The 25,326-nt window shown below is 41.3% G+C and overlaps 1 protein-coding gene across 3 annotated transcripts; it reads left to right on the plus strand.

Moving 5' to 3' along the window:
• The first annotated feature begins 865 nt into the window (after positions 1-865).
• Positions 866-25,297, plus strand: LOC139553306 (sorting nexin-6-like). Of its 3 annotated transcripts, XM_071365502.1 has the most exons (15): positions 952-970; positions 1,125-1,175; positions 2,128-2,254; positions 12,063-12,167; positions 12,779-12,889; positions 13,190-13,311; positions 13,522-13,645; positions 21,288-21,383; positions 21,674-21,779; positions 22,674-22,749; positions 22,867-22,906; positions 23,120-23,206; positions 23,346-23,505; positions 23,863-23,948; positions 24,199-25,297. In XM_071365502.1, the coding sequence occupies exons 6-15, from the start codon at positions 13,268-13,270 to the stop codon at positions 24,250-24,252; spliced, it is 873 nt and encodes a 290-aa protein (XP_071221603.1). In that variant the 5' UTR covers positions 952-970; positions 1,125-1,175; positions 2,128-2,254; positions 12,063-12,167; positions 12,779-12,889; positions 13,190-13,267; the 3' UTR covers positions 24,253-25,297. The 3 variants fall into 3 exon arrangements, with proteins under 3 accessions (XP_071221601.1, XP_071221602.1, XP_071221603.1); XM_071365500.1 differs by lacking the exon at positions 2,128-2,254 and having other exon boundaries at positions 866-970; XM_071365501.1 differs by lacking the exon at positions 2,128-2,254 and having other exon boundaries at positions 866-970; positions 22,683-22,749; positions 24,199-25,078.
• The last annotated feature ends 29 nt before the right edge of the window (positions 25,298-25,326 follow it).

Below are 25,326 nucleotides of genomic sequence, written 5' to 3' on the forward strand. Positions count from 1 at the left end.
ACCCCTGGGACAATGTACATTTGCAGCGGCACTACGACAACTCAACGACACAATGGTAGGGATTATCTGAGCAGGGCTTGGGTCACGGATAATTCATTGTCTCAACGCGGCCTTCAAGTGTGTGCACAGGGTCCAGCACAAGCCTCTTTCCCCCTTCGCTTAAGACTGAGAGTATAGCTCTTTGATTCTGTTTTCCCCCTTCCCACACCCAGCTTCTACTATAACAAACACAACAGAACTGATATAATTTAGGGTCAGCTGTTCTGGACTGTCAGATTGATGTTTCTAACCAACACGCATTGTTCAGTTCATATTCTGCGGGGTGGTATGTAGAGAGGCAGATCAGTAGCCAGAAGATTTATGTCTATTCAATTCTATTCTTACAAAATACAGTACAGTATATTAGGTCAATTGATATATATGAGCTATGGTAATGTACCACACTGACAAAAGACTACAATAAAACCTCTGAATACAGGTTTTCTTAATACACCTGACGACCTGGTTGAATGGAGGGGAAACACACAATTAAATTAGGGAAAAGGTCATGCAATTCAAAGAATTATGGAAAGCCTTTTGCTGTTGATTCTGAATCAATGGGCTCATCTAGATCACATGACAGCTTACCTACAGATTCAGGGACTTAACCAAGGTCACAAATTGGTGGTTTGTGCTGCAAATGCAAATCTAATCTCCTAAGGACAAATAACCCACCTGGATGGATCTATCCATGAAGGGTATAGACAATGTTTAAACCTTTTTTAATCGTTTTGTGAATGTGTTGGGATGAAATTGTGAGAGTAAAAATATTTGGAAGGGCCTAGCCTAGTAGTACTAGTGAAGTGGCTACTCTTGGCCCCACTTGAAAGTTTGAATTGAAAGCTCCACCACACTATTTACTGACTTTGGCTCCACCTTCTCAGATCCCACCGTCACACGACTCAATACTCCACCCGCAGCAGCCATGATGGTAGGTGTTATACACAATTTACTCTAGCTAGCTAGCGCACCTTATTGTTTTATATGTGCAATCATCTGACACATTCATCAATAAACGATGATTTGCTCATTGAACGTTAATGTGGCTAATGCATGTCCCGTGACGCCGTCTTTTGTTTACCTAGCAAGAAGGGCTGGACGATGGTCCCGATTTCCTCTCCGAGGAGGACAGAGGAGTAAGTTTTTTTCTTTGATTTAAAATACAAATATTTATCTTATTTGTATTTTGGTCTTAACAGTCCGATCAGCTATTTATATTATTTGTATTCCGCAGTAATTCCTTATTGCACGATTTGATCAGCTGTTAGACAAGTGGCTAACAACAGACGTCAAATTTGTTGAATAGCTAGCTACTCTTAGCTAAACTAGCCAGCTTGACCACATCAGGAGTCAGTTGTCTTCCTACTAGCTGGCCAGCTAGCTGGCAACCGTTACAATCCATTAGCTAGCTAGCTAACGTTAGTTACCTATTGTTAACAATGAACATAAGCTTATTTTAACTGCTCACTGTATGAATAACTCTATTGCCATTGCTAACTAGTAACAGACCCATCTACCTATGCACATTTATTAGATTTCTGCTATTGTTTTGCAGGCTAGCTTGCTAGGAAGTGCACAGCCCAATAATGTAACGTTACTCATAACTTGTTAGTGTCACACCTTATGTTATTTTCAAAGGTAGACCGGCTCTGGCAGCCAAAGCAGCTAAATACTCCATCTAAACGTGAATCGATTATCAATTGCGATACGGTTCTAGAAACATAAAGCCCTTTACTTTCATATCACATCAAACCCTTACCAAAAAATATTGCAGTTTTGAAAGTGCAGTAACTGCAGTCAACTGTGGTATTTTGGACGCAGTAATTGCAGAATAACTGCAATGCACAGCATTTGAACTGCAGTTACACTGAAAAATTACTGTAGTAAAAAAAAGTTATTTTGTATGCAGTATTTGAAGCATACTGCCGTTATACTGCACTCTGACTGCAATCTTTTTCATAATGGTATTTTCACACATGCAAAATATACACTTACTGTACACTGTTTTAGCCGGCTTTATCACAGTTGTAGCCGACAGTATTTTTCAGTTACAACAAGTTTCTGGCGGCCTTCTTCCGTTTCACACAGATGTTCGGAGCATGCTAGATAGCTAACTAGCAGAGGTGGTCGCCTGTTCCCGCCTGTCTTTCCTTAAACATGCGCTGTAACATGGAGATATGGCCGTGTGGGAACACTAATCCTAACCCTATTAAAGGTGTGTAGTAATTGAACTTTTGTTTAATTTTTTAATTAGTTCTTTATTATTAGTTCTTGCTGATATGAAAGATATGTTTCCAAAACCATACCGCAAGCGATACGTGTTCATGTTTAGAGCATGCTTCTGGGTTCTTAACAAAAGTCCCCGGGAAGAAGATACCATCATCAATAGACACTAAAGGTAGTTAGCATCTATGAATGGGTTAGGACGTGCACAGCTTCTGAGTTGGCTAGTAAGCCAATACATAGTCTGATTAATCAGGCTGTAATACACAATTAATTGGTATACAGCTTGACACTAATGCCTAGAAAATCATGTAAATGTTCCTCACAAGCCAGAATGTTGAATAAAATTACATTGAAACTTACCGGTTGTCTGTGCGGTTTGTCCTTCAGCTGCTCAAAATTTAAGACGAATAAAGTATTGTTTACCCAACTTCTTAGAGAGCCGGTAGGTATATGGTTTGGTTTGGCACCGAGGTAAAGTTAGTTTTATTGGATATTCGGTTTCTCTCGTCAATAGCTATTGACCCAAGCTGCCATGACATGAACATGTTATGTTCTTAACCAGGGGAGGATGAAGAACAAGCGATATCTTTTTTGTCTGAATTTTACATTTTTCTTAAGATTGAAATCCAATTCATATACAGTGCCTTCGGAAAGTATTCAGACCCCTTGACTTTTTCCACTTTTTGTTACGTTATAGGCTTATTCTAAAATGTATTGAATTGTTTCCCCCCCTCATCAATCTACACACAATACCCCATAATGAAAAAACAATAATAGATTTAAAAAAATGTTTGCACATTTATTACAAATACAAAACTGAAATATCACATTTACATCTTTTTGGTAAGAAGAGGGGCTGGAGGGTATGCCTTATGATTAACGAGACGTAGTGTGATCATAACAACATACAGGAACTCGAGTCATTCTGTTCACCTGACTTAGAATTCCTCACAATCAAATGTCGACCGCATTATCTACCAAGGGAATTCTCTTCGATTATAATCACAGCCGTATATATTCCCCCCCAAGCAGACGCATCGATGGCCCTCAACGAACTTTATCTGACTCTATGTAAACTGGAAACCACACACCCTGAGGCTGCATTCATCGTAGCTGGGGATTTTAACAAGGCTAATCTGAAAACAAAACTCCCTAAATTCTATCAGCATATCGATTGTGCTACCAGGGCTGGTAAAACCCTGGATCATTGTTATTCTATCTTCCGTGAAGCATATAAGGCCCTCCCCCGCCCTCCTTTCGGAAAAGCTGACCACGACTCCATTTTGTTGCTTCCAGCCTACAAACAGAAACTAAAACAAGAAGCTCCAGCGCTCAGGTCTGTTCAACGCTGGTCCGACCAATCTGACTCCACGCTTCAAGACTGCTTCGATCACGTGGATTGGGATATGTTCCGCATTGCATCCAACAACAACATTGACGAATACGCTGATTCGGTGAGCGAGTTCATTAGAAAGTGCATCGGCGACATAATACCCACAGCAACGATTAAAACATTCCCAAACCAGAAACCGTGGATTGATGGCAGCATTCGCGCGAAACTGAAAGCGCGAACCACTGCTTTTAATCAGGGCAAGGTGAACGGAAACATGACCGAATACAAACAGTGTAGCTATTCCCTCCGCAAGGCAATCAAACAAGCTAAGTACCAGTATAGAGACAAAGTAGAGTTGCAATTCAACAGCTCAGACACAAGAGGTATGTGGCAGGGTCTACAGTCAATCACGGATTACAAAAAGAAAACCAGCCCCGTCGCGGACCAGGATGTCTTGCTCCCAGACAGACTAAATCACTTTTTTGCTCGCTTTGAGGACAATACAGTGCCACTGACACGGCCCGCTACCAAAACCTGCGGGCTCTCCTTCACTGCAGCCGAGGTGAGTAAAACATTTAAACGTGTTAACCCTCGCAAGGCTGCAGGCCCAGACGGCATTCCCAGCCGCGTCCTCAGAGCATGCGCAGACCAGCTGGCTGGTGTGTTTACGGACATATTCAATCAATCCTTATCCCAGTCTGCTGTTCCCACATGCTTCAAGAGGGCCACCATTGTTCCTGTTCCCAAGAAAGCTAAGGTAACTGAGCTAAACGACTACCGCCCCGTAGCACTCACTTCCGTCATCATGAAGTGCTTTGAGAGACTAGTCAAGGACCATATCACCTCCACCCTACCTGACACCCTAGACCCACTCCAATTTGCTTACCGACCCAATAGGTCCACAGACGACGCAATCGCAACCACACTGCACACTGCCCTAACCCATCTGGACAAGAGGAATACCTATGTGAGAATGCTGTTCATCGACTACAGCTCAGCATTTAACACCATAGTACCCTCCAAACTCGTCATCAAGCTCGAGACCCTGGGTCTTGACCCCGCCCTGTGCAACTGGGTACTGGACTTCCTGACGGGCCGCCCCCAGGTGGTGAGGGTAGGTAACAACATCTCCACCCCGCTGATCCTCAACACTGGGGCCCCACAAGGGTGCGTTCTGAGCCCTCTCCTGTACTCCCTGTTCACCCACGACTGCGTGGCCATGCACGCCTCCAACTCAATCATCAAGTTTGCGGACGACACTACAGTGGTAGGCTTGATTACCAACAACGACGAGACGGCCTACAGGGAGGAGGTGAGGGCCCTCGGAGTGTGGTGTCAGGAAAATAACCTCACACTCAACGTCAACAAAACAAAGGAGATGATTGTGGACTTCAGGAAACAGCAGAGGGAGCACCCCCCTAACCACATCGACGGGACAGTAGTGGAGAGGGTATTAAGTTTTAAGTTCCTCGGTGTACACATCACGGACAAACTGAATTGGTCCACCCACACAGACAGCGTTGTGAAGAAGGCGCAGAAGCGCCTCTTCAACCTCAGGAGGCTGAAGAAATTCGGCTTGTCACCAAAATCACTCACAAACTTCTACAGATGCACAATCGAGAGCATCCTGTCGGGCTGTATCACCGCCTGGTACGGCAACTGCTCCGCCCACAACCGTAAGGCTCTCCAGAGGGTAGTGAGGTCTGCACAACGCATCACCGGGGGCAAACTACCTGCCCTCCAGGACACCTACACCACCCGATGTCACAGGAAGGCCATAAAGATCATCAAGGACAACAACCACCCGAGCCACTGCCTGTTCACCCCGCTATCATCCAGAAGGCGAGGTCAGTACAGGTGCATCAAAGCAGGGACCGAGAGACTGAAAAACAGCTTCTATCTCAAGGCCATCAGACTGTTAAACAGCCACCACTAACATTTAGTGGCCGCTGCCAACATACTGACTCAACTCCAGCCACTTTAATAATGGGAATTGATGGAAATTTATGTAAAAATGTATCACTAGCCACTTTAAACAATGCCACTTAATATAATGTTTACATACCCTACATTACTCATCTCATATGTATATGTATATACTGTACTCTATATCATCTACTGCATCTTGCCATCTTTATGTAATACATGTATCACTAGCCACTTTGAACTATGCCACTTTATGTTTATATACCCTACATTACTCATCTCATATGTATATACTGTACTCTATACCATTTACTGCATCTTGCCTATGCCGTTCTGTACCATCACTCATTCATATATCTTTATGTACATATTCTTTATCGCTTTACACTTGTGTGTATAAGGTAGTAGTTGTGGAAATGTTAGGTTAGATTACTCGTTGGTTATTACTGCATTGTCGGAACTAGAAGCACAAGCATTTCGCTACACTCGCATTAACATCTGCTAACCATGTGTATGTGACAAATAAAATTTGATTTGATTTACATACAGTCCCAGTCAAAAGTTTGAACACACCTACTCGTTCAAGAGTTTTGATTTATTTTTACTATTTTCTACATTGTAGAATAACAGTGAAGACCTCAACTATGAAATAACACATATGGAATCATGTAGTAACCAAAAAAGTGTTAAGCAAATCAAAATATATTTATATTTGAGTTTCATCAAAGTAGCCACCCGTTGCCTCGATGACAGCTTTGCACACTCTTGGTATTCTCTCAACCAGCTTCGTGAGGTAGTCACCTGGAATGCATTTCAATTACCAGGAGTGCCTTGTTATTTGTGGAATATATTTCCTTAATGCGTTTGAGCCAATCAGTTGTGTTGTAACAAGGTAGGGGTGGTATACAGAAGGTACCCCTATTTGGTAAAAGACCAAGTCCATATTATGGCAAGAACAGCTCAAATAAGCAAAGAGAAATGACAGTCCATCATTACTTTAAGACATGAAGGTCAATCAATTCGTAAAATTTCAAGAACTTAAACATTTTCTTCAAGTGCTGTCGCATAAACCATAAGCCCTATGATGAAACTGGCTTTCATGAGGACCGCCACAGGAAAGGAAAACCCAGAGTTACTTCTGCTGCAGAGGATAAGTTCATTAGCATTCTGCAGCGATACGCCATCCCGTCAAGGTTTGCGCTTAGTGGGACTATCATTTGTTTTTCAACAGGACAATGACCCAACACACCTCCAGGCTGGGTAAGGGCTATTTGACCAAGAAGGAGAGTGATGGAGTGCTGCAATAGATGGCCTGGCCTCCACAATCACCCGACCTCAACCCAATTGAGATGGTTTTGGATGGGTTGGACCGCAGAGTAAAGGAAAATCAGCCAACAAGTGCTCAGCATCTGTGGAAGCTCAAGCATTCCAGGTGTAGCTGGTTGTGAGAATGCCAAGAGTGTGCAAAACTGTCATCAAGGCAAAGGGTGGCTACTTTGAAGATTCTAAAATATAAATATATTTTGATTTAACACTTTTTTGGTTACTACATGATTCTATGTGTTATTTCATAGTTTTGATGTCTTCACTATTATTCTACAATGTAGAAATGAGTAAAAATAAAGAAAAACCCTTGAATGAGTATGTGTGTCAACTTTGACTGGTACTGGAAGTATTCAGACCCTTTACTCAGTACTTTGTTGAAGCACCTTTGGCAGCTATTTGTATTATTGGTATTCTGCAGTAATTCCTTATTGCATGATCTGATCAGCTGTAGACAGGTGACAGCCGTGGCTAACAACAGACGTCAAATTTGTTGAATAGCTAGCTACCGTTAGCTACAAATACAAAACTGAAATATCACATTTACATAAGTATTCAGACACTTTTCTCAGTACATTGTTGAAGCACCTTTGGCAGTGATTTACAGCATCGAGGCTTCTTGGGTATGACTCTACAAGCTTGGCACACCTGTATTTGGGGAGTTTCTCCCATTCTTCTCTACAGATCCTCTCAAGCGCTGTCGTGTTGGATGGGGAGCGTTGCTGCACAGCTATTTTCAGGTCTCTCCAGAGATGTTTGATCGGGTTCAAGTCCGGGCTCTGGGTGGGCCTCTCAAGGACATTCAGAGACTTGTCCCGAAGCAACTCCTGTGTTGTCTTGGCTTTGTGCGTAGGGTTGTTGTTCTGTTGGAAGGTGAACTTTCGCCCTAGTCTGAGAACCTGCTCCAGAGCGCTCAGGACTTCATCAACGAACTCCCTGTACATTGCTCCTTTAATCTTTGTCTCGATCCTGACTAGTCTCCCAGTCCCTGCTGCTGAAAAACATCCCCACAGCATGATGTTGCCACCACCATGCTTCACCGTAGGGATGGTGCAAGGTTTCTTCCAGACGTGACGCTTGGCATTCTGGCCGACGAGTGCAATCTTGGTTTCATCAGATCAGAGAATCTTGTTTTTCATGGTCTGAGAGTCTTTATGTGCCTTTTGGCAAACTCCAAGCAGGCTGTCATGTGCCTTTTACTGAGGTGTAGCTTCCGTCTGGGCACTCTACCATAAAGGCCTGATTGGTGGAGTGCTGCAGAGATGGTTGTCCTTCTGGAAGTGTCTCCCATCTCCACAGAGGAACTCTAGAGCTTTGTCAGAGTGACCATCAGGTTCTTGGTCACCTCCCTGACCAAGGCCCTTCTACCCCGATTGCTCATTTTGGCCAGGCGGCCAGCTCTTGGAAGAGTCTTGATGGTTCCAAACTTCTTTAATTTAAGAATGATGTAGGCCACTGTGTTTTTGGGGAACTTCAACGCTGTAGAAATGTTTTGGTACCCTTCCCCAGATCTGTGTCTCGACACAATTCTGTCTCTGGCCTCTACGGACAATTCCTTTTACCTCATGGCTTGCTTTTTGCTCTGACATGCATTGTCAACTCTGGGACCTTATATAGACAGATGTGTGCCTTTCCAAATCATGTCCAATTTATTGAATTTAACACAGGTGGACTCCAATCAAGTTGTAGAAACATCTCAAGGATGATCAATGGAAACAGGACACCAGCGCCCAATTTCCAGTCAGCATATGGTCTGATACTTGTGTAAATAAGGTATTTCTGTTTTATATATTTAATACATTTGCTAAAATTCCTAAAAAACTGTATTCACTTTGTGATTATGGGGTATTGTGTGTAGATTGCCGAGGAAAATTGTATATTTAATCCATTTTAGAATAAGGTTTTAACTTAACAAAATGTGGAAAAAGTCAAGGGGTCTGTCTTGGAGTGTACAAATCATTAAGAACACCTTATTCATATGGAAGAACAGCCTCAAGTTGTCAGGGCATGGACTCTACAAGGTGTCAACAGTGTTAAACAGGGATGCTGGCCCTTGTTGACTCCAATGCTTTCCACAGTTGTGTCAAGTTGGCTGGATGACCTTTGGGTGGTGGTCCATTCTTGATACACACAGGAATCTGTTGAGTGTGAAAAACCCAGCAGCGTTACATTTCTTGACACAAACCGGTGCATCTGGCACCTACTACTATATCCCGTACAAAGGCACTTAAATCCTTTCTTGCCCATTCACACTCTAAATGGCACACATACACAATCCATGTCTCAATTATCTCAAGGCTTAAAAATCCTTCTTCAACCTGTCTCCTCCCCTTCATCTACACTGATTAAAGTGGATTTAGCATGGCAACATCAATATGGGATCATAGCGTTCACCTGGATTCGCCTGGTCAGTCTATGTCATGGAAAGAGCAGGTGTTCATAATGTTTTCTACACTCAGTGCATATTTCTATTGTCATGGCTTGCTTAGTTCAATAGCTATTGACGCGAGGAGACCGAATATATATATATATAATATCCAATATAAAATGGCATTTCCATCTAAAAGGACGTATGATCACCAACATATTAAGCTCATAGGAGGATGTCAAATGAAAGCTAAGAGACTATATTTTTGAGATATTAAGGCATATATAAATCTGTAAGCCATTTTCCATCCTAAAAATTAGAAATAAGGCTTTGATTTCTGGTCAAACAGATAGAAAAGGGTCTTAACGTCTAACAGAAAGTCTTAAACGATATCAAAAACACAATCATGGTAAAGTTAGACACACTGCCTACTAATATGAACACTCTAATGTACTTGTCCTCTTGCTCAGTTGTGCACCGGGACCTCCCACTCCTCTTTCCATTCTGGTTAGAGCCAGTTTGCGGCTCTTCTGTGAAGGGAGTAGTGCACAGTGTTGTACGAGATCTTCAGGAATAGCCTTCATTTCTCAGAACAAGAATAGACTGACGAGTTTCAGAAGAAAGTTATTTGTTCCTGGCTATTTTGAGCCTGTAATCGAACCCACATGCTGATGCTCCAGATACTCAACTAGTCCAAAGAAGGACAGTTTTATTGCTTCTTTAATTAGAACAACAGTTTTCAGCTGTGCTATCATAATTTCAAAAGGGTTTTCTAATGATAAATTAGCCTTTTAAAATGATAAACTTGGATTAGCTAACACAATGTGCCATTGGAACACAGGAGTGATGGTTGCTGATAACGGGCCTCTGTACGCCTATGTAGATATTCAGTAAAAAAATCTGCCGTTTCCAGCTACAATAGTCATTTACAACATTAACAATGTTTACACTGTATTTCTGATCAATTTTATGTTATTTTAATGGACAAAAAAATGTGCTTTTCTTTCAAAAACAAGAACATTTCTATGCGATCCCAAACTTTTGAACGGTAGTGTAAGAAAAATTGCCTTCTGCTTTGTAATTCCGTTACCAAAACCCACATCTTTAAGATATTTTCAAATTTCTCTTCCTCATGAGGAGGGAGGATAATCAAAGTTCACAGAAGTAACAAGTAAAGTTAGATCTACCAATTTAGTGTTTTTACTGATATCAAGTTTGATCATGAATTATTAAGTGATTAAAACGGAACAGAATTGCTGCAATTGAATTGGCTACAATGGAAACATCACAAACCACAGTTGGGTTAACTGCTGCTGTTCTCTCTTCCGCTGGCATACTGTTATGTTCAGCTCATAAGTTTTTTTTCTTTCTCTTTCCGTCATCTGGTGGTCAAAGAAGGACTGTGAAAACAGTCTGGACAACCCCTCCCTCTCTCGTTAATGTCACCTCTCCCTGCTCTAACTGCACCTACCACCAACCCTCTTTCCATTTACTCTAACAAGTATCCTGACCCACTGAACGCCGACCAACACCGTACGTCCATGGATGTTGAAATTTGGTCAGTCCGCCCTGGCCGGACCAAATGTGAACCTATCATAGACGTCTATGTTTCACAAGTTTGAACAGCACAGTACAGTAGAGAACAGTACATTACAGTAAAAAGAGTACAGTACAGCACACTAGAGTATAGTATAATGTTCTCTATTGTACTCTACTGTGCTGTACTGTACCAACCAAATATGGTCTTGTTTAGAGGCGGAGCTCATTACAATAATAGTGTGTAGAATAATACCCAAATATGCATAAGAAAGATATTGCATATTTCTACCTTTTTACAGTGCATTCGGAAAGTATTCAGATCCCTTGACCTTTTCCACATTTAGTTACGTTACAGCCTTGTTCTAAAATGGATTTAATTTTTTTTTTTACCTCACCAATCTATACACAATACCCCATAATGACAAAGCAAAAACAGGTTTTTGAAATATCACATTTACATAAGTATTCAGACCCTTTACTCAGTACTTTGTAGAAGCACCTTTGACAGCGATTATAGCCTCAAGTCTTCTTGGGTACGAGCTTGGCACACCTGTATTTGGGGAGTTTCTCCCATTCTTCTCTGCAGGTCCTCTCAAGCTCTGTCAGGTTGGATGGGGAGCGTCGCTGCACAGCTATTTTCAGGTCTCTCCAGAGATATTAGATTGGGTTCAAGTCTGGGCTCTGGCTGGGCCACTCAAGGACATTGAGACTTGTCCCGAAGCCACTCCTGCGTTGTTTTGGCTGTGTGCTTAGGGTCGTTGTCCTGTTGGAAGGTGAACCTTCGCCCCGCTCTGGAGCAGGTTTCCATCAAGGATCTTTCCCTCGATAATCTTTCCCTTGACCTTGACTAGTCTCCCAGTCCCTGCCGCTGAAAAACATCTTCACAGCATGATGCTGCCGCCACCATGCTTCACTTTAGGGATCGTATTGGCCAGGTGATGTGCGTTGCCTGGTTTCGCTTGGCATTCTGAACCATATACCTACTGGCTCTCTATAATGTTGGGTTAACAATACTTTCCTGTGGATATTCTGTCTAAAATTTCAAGCAGCAATCTACACACAAGGCGCACAGACAACCGGTAGAGTAAGTTTATATAACATTTGATTTAACATTCTGGCTTGTAAGGAATATTTACATGATTTTGCAGGCATTAGTGTCAGGCTGTATATACCAAATAATTGTGTATTACAGCCTGATTAATCAGACTAGCCAAGACGTTATTTGACAGAGCTAGCTATTGGGGAATGGTGATTTTGTCATTTGCTTGTCACTAAATACAATACAATATCCGTTACAATATTTTGCAGCCTAGGGCAGTCAACGTTGACCTCCAAACTGATGCAACACTTCAAGTGGACATTTCTGATGCATTGAGTGAGCGGGACAAGGTTAAGTTTACTGTCCATACTAAGGTAGGAGAGTTTAGCTACCTGTCAATATTTATTCCTGTTTGCCCTGGCATTTGGCAAATGAAAGGCCAATAATGTGCATTTTTATGGCTGTGTGAATCGAGACTCATGTCACATGACTTGCAATTATGTTCCTCTTCAGCAGTTGTCTTATCTCCACATTCATGTTGTCTTCTGAAAATAAGTGTGCATGTATGCAAAATAAGCTTTGTTGATTTAATGGAACGCAAATGAAGATTTAAGGTTAAGAAACTGCATGATGGCACTCCACTTCATTTTCTATGCAGAGAGAATTCCAATTTCCTGTCACTGTCAAAGTGTAACCTCATAATGTCATGGGTTTATTTGTTTTTACGGCTGCTTTTATAATGTTTCAAGGACTCTTGTGAAGGAAGGAATTCAATCATGATTCAAAGGGGTTAGTCACTGTCTTGAGATGATCATTGTGATCAAGTCCTGTTTTTCCCCTTCTTTTTTTTGCACATTCTAATTGGCAGAAAGATATTTTCAGAAGAGCCATAGAGAAATACTCTATTCTGTATTTGGCTCTGTTTTTCAGTATAATGTGTTCTATGATTGACGTCTGATTCCTATTATTTTGTTTTACCTTCCAGAGCACTCTTCCTAACTTCAAGCAGAATGAGTTTTCAGTGGTGAGGCAGCATGAGGAGTTCATCTGGCTCCATGACTCCTTCGTGGAGAATGAGGAGTATGCAGGCTACATTGTAAGTACTGAGCGCCGTCCAGGGTACTCTGTGTGTCCCCCCCCAAATGGCACCCTATTCCCTATATAGTGCACTACTTTTGACAAGTAGTGCACTATATGGGAATAGGGTGCGATTTGGGAGATGACTGTTTTGGCTTTTAGGATTGGCTTATAAACTTCAGGGTTTTAGAAAACAACTAAATTATTCATTGTCAATTCCCTTTCTCATTAAAACTGTCTGGTGTCATGGAGTAATGAACTTAGCTTGATGTTCATTTTCAAGAAACTGCTGATTTAACTGTGATTTGTTGAATTGTAGATTCCCCCTGCCCCACCAAGACCTGACTTCGATGCCTCCAGAGAGAAGTTACAGAAACTGGGGGAAGGTGAAGGTTCCATGACCAAGGAAGAGTTCACCAAAATGAAACAGGAACTTGAAGCGTGAGTTCATGTTCATTAGGTCACATAAAAAAAAGGTTAGGTTAGTACAACCTCATTTCATGCTCTCTGTGTTTTATAACCTTCCGTGCCTACTTGACAAGACCCATGTTGCTCTGACGTTGTTTTTGTGTTTCAGTATAGTGGTTTGGTTGGGATACTTGGATGCACTGAATGCCATTGGTTCATATTTTGGCTATATCTGTGTTTCAGCGAATACTTGGCTATCTTCAAGAAGACCGTGGCGATGCATGAAGTGTTTCTTTGCCGTGTGGCTGCCCATCCTGTCTTAAGGAAAGACATGAACTTCCATGTCTTTTTAGAGTACAACCAAGACGTAAGTGGGGTTGAGATTACGAATTTAGGATTTAGATTTCCAGTCAGGTCCAAAAGTATTGTCTCCCTTGATAAAGATGAGTCAAAAAGACTGTTTAAAATAAATAATACAAATACTGAGCTATATTGTAGGCTTCAATGTTTTAGAAATTATGTTATTTTAAACTAATACAAATTAAATTGTATTTGTCACATGAGCCGAATACAACAACCTTACCGTGAAATGCTTACTTACAAGCCCTTAACTCAAGAAATAGAGTTCAGAAAATATTTACTTAATAAATAAATAAAGTTAAAAATGTAATAAAAAGTACCACAATAAAATAACAATAACGAGGCTATATACAGGGGGTACCGGTACCAAGTCAATGTGCAGGGGTACGGGTTAGTCGAGGTAATTTGTACATTTAGGTAGGGGTAAGGTGACTATGCATAGATAATAAACAGCAAGTAGCAGCAGTGTAAAATAAGGGGTGGGGGGGTTGATGTAAATAGTCCGTGTGGCTATTTCATTAATTGTTCAGCAGTCTTATGGCTTGGGGGTAGAAGCTGTTAAGGAGCCTTTTGGACCTAGACTTGGCGCTTCGGTACCGCTTACCATACAGTAGCAGAGAGATCTATGACTTGGGTGACCGGACAATTTTTTTTGGCCTTCCTCTGACACCGCCTAGTATATAAGTCCTGGATGGCAGGACGCTTGGCCCCAGTGATGTACTGGGCCCTACGCCCTACCATGTGTAGCGCCTTACGGTCGGATGCCAAGCAGTTGCCATACCAGGTGGTGATGCAACAGGTCAGGATGCTCTCGATGGTGCAGATGTAGAACTTCTTGAGGATCTGGGGACCTATGCCAAATCTTTTCAGTCTCCTGTGGGGGAAAAGTTGTTGCCGTGCCCACTTCACGACGGTCTTGGTGTGTTTGGACCATGATAGTTTGTTGGTGATGTGGACACCAAGGAACTTGAAGCTCCCGACCCGCTCCTCTACAGCCTTGTCGATGTTAATGGGGGCCTGTTCAGCCCTCCTTTTCCTGTAGTCCACGATCAGCTCCTTTGTCTTGCTCACCACACTGTCAGGTGTCTGACCTCCAGGTGGCTGTCTCATCGTTGTCGGTGATTGTTGTGTGGTGAGCTGTTGTGTCGTCAGCAAACTTACTGATGGTGTTGGAGTCGTGCTTGGCCACGCAGTCGTGTTTGAACAGGAGGGGACTAAACACGCACCCCTAAGTGGCCCCAGTGTTGAGGTTCAGTGTGGCAGATGTGTTGTTGCCTACCCTTACCACCTGGGGGTGGCCCGTCAGGAAGTCCAGGATCCAGTTTCAGAGGGAGGTGTTTAGTCCTAGGGTCCTTAGCTTAGTGATGAACTTTGTGGGCACTATGGTGTTGAATGTTGAGCTGTAGTCAATAAAAGCATTTTCACATACAGTACCAGTCTAAAGTTTGGACACACCTACTCATTCAAGTTTTTTTCCCTACGTTGTAGAATAATAGAGAAGACATCAAAACTATGAAATAACACACATGGAATCATGTAGTAACAAAAAAAGTGTTAAACAAATCAAAATATATTTTATATTTGAGATTCTTCAAAGCAGGCACCCTTTGCCTTGATGACAGCTTTGCACACTTGGCATTCTCTCAACCAGCTTCACCTGGAATGCTTTTCCAACCGTCTTGAAGGAGTTTTGATGTCTTCACTATTATTCTACAATGTAAAAAATGAAGAAAAACCCTAGAATGCGTAGGCGTGTCCAAACTTTTGACTGGTACTGTAGGTGTTCCTTTTGTCCAGGTGGGAAAGGGCAGTGTGGAGTGCGATTGAGATTGCGTCATCTTCACTTTCTTGGGCACAGTGACTATGGTGGTCTGCTTGAAACATGTAGGTATTAAAGACTCGGTCAGGGAGAGGTTGAAAATGTCAGTGAAGACACTTGCCAGTTGGTCTGCGCATGCTCTGAGTACACATCCTGGTAATCCGTCTGGCCCCGCGGCCTTGTGAATGTTTACCTGTTTAAAGGTCTTGCTCACATCAGAGAGCGTGATCACACAGTAGTCTGGAACAGCTGGTGCTCATGCATGCTTCAGTGTTGCTTGCCTCGATGCGAACATAAAAGGCATTTAGTTCATCTGCTAGGCTCGCGTCACTGGGCAGCTCGCGGCTGTGTTTCCCTTTCTAGTCCATAATAGTTTGCAAGCTCTGCCACATCCGACAAGAATCAGAGCCGGTGTAATAGGATTCAATCTTAGTCCTGTATTGAGGCTTTGCCTGTTTGAGGGCATAGCAGGATTTCTTAAAAGCGTCCGGATTAGTGTTCCGCTGCTTGAAAGCGGCAGCTTTAGCCTTTAGCTCGGTGCGGATGTTGCCTGTAATCCATGGCTTCTGGTTTGGATATGTACTCACGGTCACTGTGGGGACGACGTCGTCGATGCACTTATTGAGGTGGTATACTCCTCAATGCCATTGGATGAATCCTGTAACATATTCCAGTCTGTGCTAGCAAAACAGTCCTGTAGTGTAGCATTTGTGTCATCTGACCACTTCTGTATTGAGCGAGTCACTGGTACTTCCTGCTTTAGTTTTTGCTTGTAAGCACGAATCAGGAGGATAGAATTATGGTCAGATTTGCCAAATGGAGGGTGAGGGAGAGCTCTGTATACGTCTCTGTGTGTGGAGTAAAGGTGGTCTAGAGTTATTTTTTTCCTCTGATTGCCCATGTGACATGCTGGTAGAACGGATTAAAGTTTACCTGCATTGAAGTCCCCGGCCACTAGGAACGCCGCTTCTGGATGAGCATTTTCTTGATTGCTTAAAGCCTTATACAGCTCGTTGAGTGTGGTCTTAGTGCCAGCATTGGTTTGGTGTAAAATGGATGGCTACAAATAATATAGGTGAAAACTCTCTTGGTAGATAGTGTGGTCTACAGTTTATCATGAGGTACTCTACCTCAGGTGTGCAATACCTTGAGACTTCTTTAATATTAGACATCGCGCACCAGGTGGTATTGACACATGGACACACACCTCCACCCCTTATCTTACCAGACGTAGCTGTTCTGTCCTGCTGATGCACGGAAAACCCAGCCAGCTCTATATTATCAATGTCGTCGTTCATCCACGACTGGGTGAAACATAAGATATTACCGTTTTTAATGTCCTGTTGGTAGGATGATCTCGAACGGAGATCCTCCAGTTTATTTTCCAGTGATTGCACGTTGGTCGATAGAACGGATGGTACAGGCGGGTTACCCACTCACCGACGATTTCTCACCAAGGCACCCCGATCTCTGCCCCCTGTATTTCCGTCTTTTCTTCACGCGAATGACGGGGATTTGGGCCTGGTCCCGGGGAAGCAGTATATCCTTCTCGTCAGGCTTATTAAATAAAAAATATTTTTCCAGTTCGAGGTGAGTAATCAATGTTCTGATATCCAGAAGCTCTTTTCGGTCATAAGAGACGGTAGCAGCAACATCATGTACAAAATAACTTAAACAAAATAGCACAGTTGGTTAGGGGCCCGTAAAACGGCAGCCATCCCCTCCTGCGACAGCCATCCCCTCCTGCAACATTAGGTAAATCCTAAATTGCTCAGAGAAAGAGATTCTGTTTAACAAGTAATCATTTTTTTCCTAAAGAAGATATGGGTCAAAATTATTGGCACACCTGTTTTCAATACTCTGGCACCCTCCCCTTGCGAGGATAACTGCACTAAGCCTTTTTCTGAAATGTTTGATGTGATTGGAGAACACATTGGAAGGGATCTTAGACCATTCCTCCATACAGATCCTTGATATTTTATCTGTGCTTATGGACTGCCCTCTTCAAAATTTAAACCACAGGTTTTGAAAGGGATTCAAGTCCGGAGACTGAGATGGCCATTGCAAAAATGTTGTTTTTGTGGTCATTTAACCATTTCTTGCTTGGGGTTATTGGCTTGCTGGAAGATCCACTTGTGGTTTTACCTAGCTTGGCTGACATGACTCACAGTGCAGGGAGAGCTGTGACACACTGATCTGGACAGGAGAGCATTGTAAATGCAATATTCGCTTAGAAATTGAGGAGAGGCATTGATTGGTTCTCTCAAGTGTTTATTTTGTTGAGACCTCTGGTTGGTTGTATTTGAAAATCCAACAGTTAAAATGGAAGGGGGTGGCATTCGGGGGCTGTGTGTTGCTGAGCGTGTGGGTGTTTAAGTGGGTTTAAGTGGGAAAGACACAGAGGAGAACCAACCAGTAAAAGCATCTACACTGAACAAAAATGGAAGGACAACATGTAAAGTGTTGGTCCCATGTTTCATGAACTGAAATAAAAGTTCCCAGATATGTCCCATACTCACAAAAAGCTTATTTCTCAAAAAAAAAAAAACACAAATTTGTTTACATCCCTGTTAGTAAGCATTTCTCCTTTGCCAAGATAATCCATCCACCTGACAGGTGTGGCATGATTAACAAGCTGATTAAACAGCATGGTCATTACACAGGTGCACCTTGTGCAAGAGACAATAAAATGTGTAGTTTTGTCACACAACACCATGCCACAGATGTCTCAAGTTTTTACGGAGCGTGCAATTGGCATGTTGACTGCAGAAATGTCCACCAGAGCTGTTGCCAGAGAATTGAATGTTCATTTCTTTACCATAAGCCGCCTTCAACATTGTTTTAGAGATTTTGGCGGTACAACCAACCGGCCTCACAGCCGCAGACCACATGTATGTTGTCATATGGGCGAGCGGTTTGTGAACACCAAACCCACCCCTGGTGTGCGTGGCCCAAGAGCTCTCTTTTCAATTCATCCAACAAATGTAAAACACCTGGAGTTTTCTAAACAGCATTGGCACTTGGATTAAAACCGGTGCTATGATCAGATGACATGAAAATAGAGGTCTTTGGCCATGCACACCAGGGGTGGGTTTGGTGTCGAAAAGAAGGATGCATATGCGGAAAAGAACCCCATACCAACTGCACAATATGGTGGTGGATCTTTGATTTTATGGGGCTATTTTGCTTCCACTGGTCGTGGGGCGCTTTTTAAGGTCAACGACATCATCATTAATTCAAATCAAATTTGATTGGTCGCATACACATATTTAGCGGATGGTATTGCGGGTGTAGCGAAATGCTTGTGTTCCTGGCTCCAACAGTGCAGTAGTGTCTTAACAATTCACAACAATACACACATCTAAAAGTAAAAGAATGGAATGGAATTAATAAATATATAAATATTAGGATGGGCAATGTCAGAGTGGCATTGACTAAAATATAGTAGAATAGAATACAGTTGAAGTTGTAAGTTTACATACACTTAGGTTTTTCAACCACTCCACAAATTTCTTGTTAACTAACTATAGTTTTGGCAAGTCGGTTAGGACATCTACTTGTGCATGACACAAGTAATTTTTCCAACAATTGTTTGCAGACAAATTATTTCACTTATAATTCACTGTATCACAATTAAAGTGGGTCAGAAGTTAACATACACTAAGTTGACTGTGCATTTATACAGCTTGGAAAATTCCAGAAAATAATGTCATGGCTTTAGAAGCTTCGGATCGGGTAATTGACATAATTTGAGTCAATTAGAGGTGTACCTGTGGATGTATTTCAAGGCTTACCTTTAAACTCAGTGTTTCTTTACTTGACATCATGGGAAAATCAAAAGAAAGAAATCAGCCAAGACCTCAGAAAAAGAATTGTAAGTCTGCACAAGTCTGGTTCATCCTTGGGAGCAATTTCCAAACACCTGAAGGTACCACGTTCATCTGTACAAACAATAGTACGCAAGTATAAACACCATGGGACCACACAGCTGTCATACCGCTCAGAAAGGAGACGCGTTCTGTTCTGTCTCCTAGAGATGAACGTGCTTGGGTGTGAAAAGTGCAAATCAATCACAGAACAACAGCAAAGGACCTTGTGAAGATGCTGGAGGAAACAGGTACAAAAGTTTCTATATCCACAGTATAACGAGTCCTATATCGACATAACCGGAAAGGCCGCTCAGCAAGGAAAAAGCCACTGCTCCAAAACCACCATAAAAAAGACAGACTACGGTTTGCAACTGCACATGGGGACGAAGATTGCACTTTTGGAGAAATGTCCTCTGGTCTGATGAAACAAAAATAGAACTGTTTGGCCATAATGACCATCGTTATGTTTGGAGGAAAAAGGGGGACGCTTGCAAGCTGAAGAACACCATCCCAACTGTGAAGCACGGGGGTGGCAGCATCATGTTGTGGGGGTGCTTTGCTGCAGGAGGACTGGTGCACTTCACAAAATAGATGGCATCATGAAGACGGAAAATTATGTGGATATATTGAAGCAACATCTCAAGACATCAGTCAGGAACGTCGCAAATGGGTCTTCCAAATGAACAATGACCCCAAGCATACTTCTAAAGTTGTGGCAACATGGCTTAAGGACGACAAAGTCAAGGTATTGGAGTGGCCATCACAAAGCTCTGACCTCAATCCCATAGAAAATTTGTGGGCAGAACTGAAAAAGCGTGTGTGAGCAAGGAAGCCTACAAACCTGACTCAGTTACACCAGCTCTGTCAGGAGGAATGGGCCAATATTCACCCAGCTTATTGTGGGAAGCTTGTGGAAGGCTACCTGAAACGTTTGACCCAAGTTAAACAATTTAAAGGCAATGCTACCAAATACTAATTGAGTGTATGTAAACTTCTGACCCACTGGGAAGGTGATGAAAGAAAAGCTGAAATAGAATGATTTATCTACTATTATTCTGACATTTCACATTCTTAAAATAAAGTGGTGATCCTAACGGACATAAAACAGGGAATTTTTACCAGTATTAAATGTCAGGAATTGTGAAACTGAGTTTAAATGTATTTGGCTAAGGTGTATGTAAACTTCTGACTTCAACTGTACATATGAGATGAGTAAAGCAGTATGTAAACATTATTAAAGTGACTAGTGTTCTATTATTAACGTGACCAGTGATTCCATGTCTATGTATATAGGGAAGCAAGACTCTAAGGTGCAGGATTGAGCAACCGAGGGGTAGCCAGCTAGAGATGGCTATTTAACAGTCTGATGGCCTTGAGATAGAAGCTGTTTGGAGAACACCCAGTACCAGGACATTTTAGCCAAAAATCTGTCTGCCTCTGCTAGTAGGCAGAAAATGGATCTTCCAGCAAGCCAATAACCCCAAACACACATCAACATTCACAAATCAATATTTTGCAATGGGTATCTCAGTCTCTGGACTTGAATCCCATTGAAAACAGTGGTTTGAATTGAAGAGGGCAGTCCATACGCTCAGACGAAGGATATCAAGGACCTGGAAAGATTCTGTATGGAGGAATGGTCTAAGATGCCTCCCAATATGTACTCTAATCTCTTACAACATTTTAGGAAAAGGCTCAGTGCCATTATCCACGCAAAGGATTTAATACAGTCTTTTTTACTCATCTTTATGAAGGCTGCCAATCATTTTTAACCTGACTGTATTTTGGTGACGATTGTAGCTGTGGAAATGTTATTAGACAAGCTCTCTCTCTCTCTCGTTTCTTTTAACTTTAGATAACTCAAAAGGCTAGTCGAATGTGCCTGAAAACATGCCATTTCCCTACCTTGTCTTAGTTTTATCATTGTCAGTTTGTCCTTACTTGACCTCTTTTGTTCACAGCTGAGTGTACGAGGCAAAAACAAGAGGGAGAAGATGGAAGATTTCTTCAAGAATGTGGTGAAGTCAGCAGACGGCGTGTTAGTGGCAGGGGTAAAGGTGAGTTGGGTTTGCTTTTCTGTGTAAACCATTCCTCCACTCTTTTCTATGTAAATCCATTCAGCCAAGTAAATGGGGATTGAACTTGCTTTGAGTTTTATATTTGAATGAAATCACAACATAAGTATTTTGCGACTTACGCATTGGTTGATAAACATTGTTTAGCATTATGAATGGTGCTCACATTTTGTATAAATGCAGTTGTCAAAATCTTTATCTTCAGATTTGTAGTTATTCTTTAACGGTTTGTACGTGTATAAAGTTTGACATAATTGTCTTTTGGATTTCAGGATGTAGATGATTTCTTTGAGCATGAGAAGACATTCCTTTTAGAGTACCATAATCGTGTCAAAGATGCCTCCACCAAATCTGATAGAATGATCAGGTCTCACAAAAGTAAGTCTCCTCACTGTCTCGTAATCTCCACGTGCTAGGTAAGCTTTCTGCTATATAAATGGATTTTAATCAGTTATTGGGAATGAGATTGATTTGAGTAATTCCAATTGAAAGTATTGAAATGCCGTTTTTGCTGTGAACTGTTTGGTGAGTGGGTTCTGAGTCACTTTGGTATCATGTTTTAATGTTTGTGGAAACCAGCCTGTTTGTCCTTGTGGTGTGCGTTGTATTTTACGTCTATTTTCTGTTTTATATTAATTCGCTGACAAATATGGAAATGGGTAAGTTGTTTGTTTATTTGTAGTTGGTTCAGTCAGTCTTAAAATGTTGGGGATGACAGCCGACTCAATTCTAAACTTTGTCATGTTCCTAAACATTTTTTGGGGATGAGCACAATAACTTGTAAATTACCTGTCATTTTTTTGTAACTGTATTATTCGTCCAGATTTTTATATCTTAACAGGTAAGAGCCATGAGGTTCCCTTTAGTCTTTTGGAGAGAAAAAAATTCTGCTCGTTTTTTCACACCTCAATTCTGCTTTGACAGCTTCAGGAAACAAATTCCCCTCAGAAATCTAGTCCTCTGTCATTCCCAAGAATCAGACAATACATCTGTCATGTCCTCAGCTTTGTGTAGGAACTACTATATGTATGTTACCTCATTTCCACAGCATTAAAAAATGATACTGTGTTTGAAAAGTGACTCCCTGCGTATTTGAAATTGTCCTGCTGCAGATGTTTTATCATTGTAGGTTATTTTCTAAAAGATGTTTGCTTCCATTTTATTGATATATTTTGTACATGATTGACCGACCATCTATGTGTGTGTGTGAGTATGGTGGTTGAGCTGTTATTTGAAATGTAATGTGATCTAATGTGAGTTCCTCTGTTGAAGGTGTTGCAGATGATATCAATAGAATCGCCTCCACACTGTATACTTTAGGAACCCAGGACTCCACAGATGTGTGCAAGTATGCAACAAGTTTCCCCTTTTCTCTCCATACATTGTCTGCTGCCAATAATCTATAATAACTCAAAACTATAATCTAGAAACTATAGTAACTCAAATGCAATTGACTGTTTTCCAGATTTTTCTTGAAAGTTTCTGAGCTGTTTGAGAAAACACGGGTATGTTGATTTCTTTTTAATATTGTGTTCTATGTATGACGCAATTTTGTCAATTTGTTGTGTACCAGCTATGAACACCGAAGCATAGGCTATGGTCAATAACTATGTACATTATAGCCAAAAACTAGACCTGTGGTGATGAGCTATCTATTGGTCGCAATGTAGATCTTGTCTAAAGTTCACAAGTTTCTGCTGGTGTCCCTTCCTCTACAGAAAATAGAGGCTCGAGTGGCTGCAGATGAGGACTTGAAACTTGCCGACTTACTGAAGTATTATCTCAGGGAGTCACAAGCTGCTAAGGTAACTATCTTGACTCTGTTTTTCTTAATCGTCAATCATTTATGATTAGATACCCTGAAGAGGTATTATCTGAGCATTTTCATCAGACAGTGTTGTAGTGTTAGTATTAATGTGCTCTATGGAATCTGCTGTTCTTCAGGATCTATTGTACAGACGAGGGAGGGCCCTGGTAGATTACGAGAATGCAAACAAAGCTCTGGACAAAGCCAGGGCAAAGAACAAAGATGTGCTTCAGGCAGAGACCAGCCAGCAGGTGTGCTGTCAGAAGTTTGAGAAAATCTCAGAGTCTGCAAAGCAAGGTACTTTATCCACTTTCTTTATATATATAATTTTTGACAGTCCTGGCTAAATTATTGCTTGAGAAATTGCTCTTTGCTAAGAAGCTATTTTTGTTTCTTTTTGACAATTTTAATTTTAAAACCGTCACGGTAAGGTACTTAATTGCTACCCAGAAATGATTTGATATTGAGATAAAAACCGCTGCATTGGACCTTTTTCAGCAGTATTAATAATTCAAGGCATTTCATACTTTTCCAAAAAGTATCCCTCCCTGTTGAAAATGAAATCAGAGTCCCAAGTTTTGCATGTAAGAGAAGCTTAACCAGATTAGGGATGTAGAGGGGTAAATCTGATAATGTTCTGCAATTCCGGAATAGAGCTTATAGACTTCAAGACGAGACGAGTAGCAGCCTTCAGAAAGAACTTGGTGGAACTTGCCGAACTGGAACTCAAACATGCTAAGGTCATTTTTTATTATACATGGTTGTCTATTAGCGATTCTATCAAGGCTGTATCACAACTGGCCGTGATTGGGAGTCCCACAATTGGCCCAGTATCTTCCGGGTTTGGCCGGTGTAAGCCGTCATTTTAAATAAGAATTTGTTTTTAACGGACTTGCCTAGTTAAAAAAAATAAAAATTAATAATTAAGACTTCCAAAACTGCTTTTTCCCCAGGTTTAGGCTAATCCTCTTTCTCGTTACTTCTCCACAGGGTAATTTACAATTATTGCAAAGCTGTGTCGGGGTCCTCAAAGGAGACACTTAGGTCTTTACTGAAGGTTCACTGTACAGAGCTTTCCCCGCTTTGGTCTGGTCTTCACTGAGAAGATGGAAGAGAGAGCATATCTGGGGTCAGTTTGTTTTCAGGATGTCTGTTCGTAGTCATCACCAGAGACACCGAACTCCACCCACAACCCCCCCTAAAAACGTGAGGAAGCCGCAGTGAAATACCTGCAATATCCACACAGCACAAGAACCTATAACTATGTTAAATCACGTCAACTTTTTCATTGTTAACAACAATCATAATTTTCCATGGGAATCTTCTCCCAATCTATATCACGTCATGGCTGTCCAGATTGATTATTTGTTATTATTTGGCTTAGTGTAATCTTTGAGGCCAATAGTTTCAGTAAAACTTTTTTCTGTGATGCTGCTCAGTTCCTTTGTTCAAGTTGAGCTCATTCTTACTATTATTGAAGTGTATTGTCACTAAAAGCCTTGTACATGTTGTATTAGTTCTCACTGTACTGCTAATGATTGTTTTAATCTTTACTAATACTTTTGTTTATGTTATGTTAAGTTATGTTCTTTTTTTCATTCCAGACAAGTAATGCTTCAGTATGTTTGCCTTAATGTAGAGTAAGCCTATCAAGTATTGTAAAAAAACAACAACAAAAAAACAAATGGATAAGTTTTTTGTTTTTCCCGTGTTTTTTTTTTAAGTGCACTGTATATGAATGTTTTTTTCCTTCTGTGACCAAAGCTTCCATTGATTTAGATGGAGAAATGCTGAAACAAATGGTTGTACTGATAATGATGATTTAAAATGATTATGAAAATATTAATAATAAATTATACTGTTTACCTTAGAACCGTCCTGAACATATTTCATGAAATGTTTTGACTAGGCTATTTGTTGTCCATCTATCTAGTTGTAAACCTTTTTAATTTTGTATATTTTATGACTCTGAGAAACATGGAAGAAAAGCCAGGGGAAGCCAATGGAAAAGTACCTTCAATATCATATTAAACTCCATTTCGACTGTTCATATTAAGGTTGAATAAAAAGATGATGGCCACTTTTTAAACTGCTTGTACTAGGTTGTTTCTTTCACCT

The sequence above is a fragment of the Salvelinus alpinus genome, chromosome 25 (assembly GCF_045679555.1).
Source record: "Salvelinus alpinus chromosome 25, SLU_Salpinus.1, whole genome shotgun sequence".
Lineage (NCBI taxonomy): Eukaryota > Metazoa > Chordata > Actinopteri > Salmoniformes > Salmonidae > Salvelinus > Salvelinus alpinus.

Excerpts from the sequence above, each read along its gene's own strand:
- LOC139553306 (XM_071365500.1), top strand. Across the intron at positions 13,312-13,521 it reads ATGAAACAGGAACTTGAAGC|CGAATACTTGGCTATCTTCA; the intron begins GTGAGTTCATGT and ends TCTGTGTTTCAG. Across the intron at positions 21,384-21,673 it reads TGTTAGTGGCAGGGGTAAAG|GATGTAGATGATTTCTTTGA; the intron begins GTGAGTTGGGTT and ends TTTGGATTTCAG.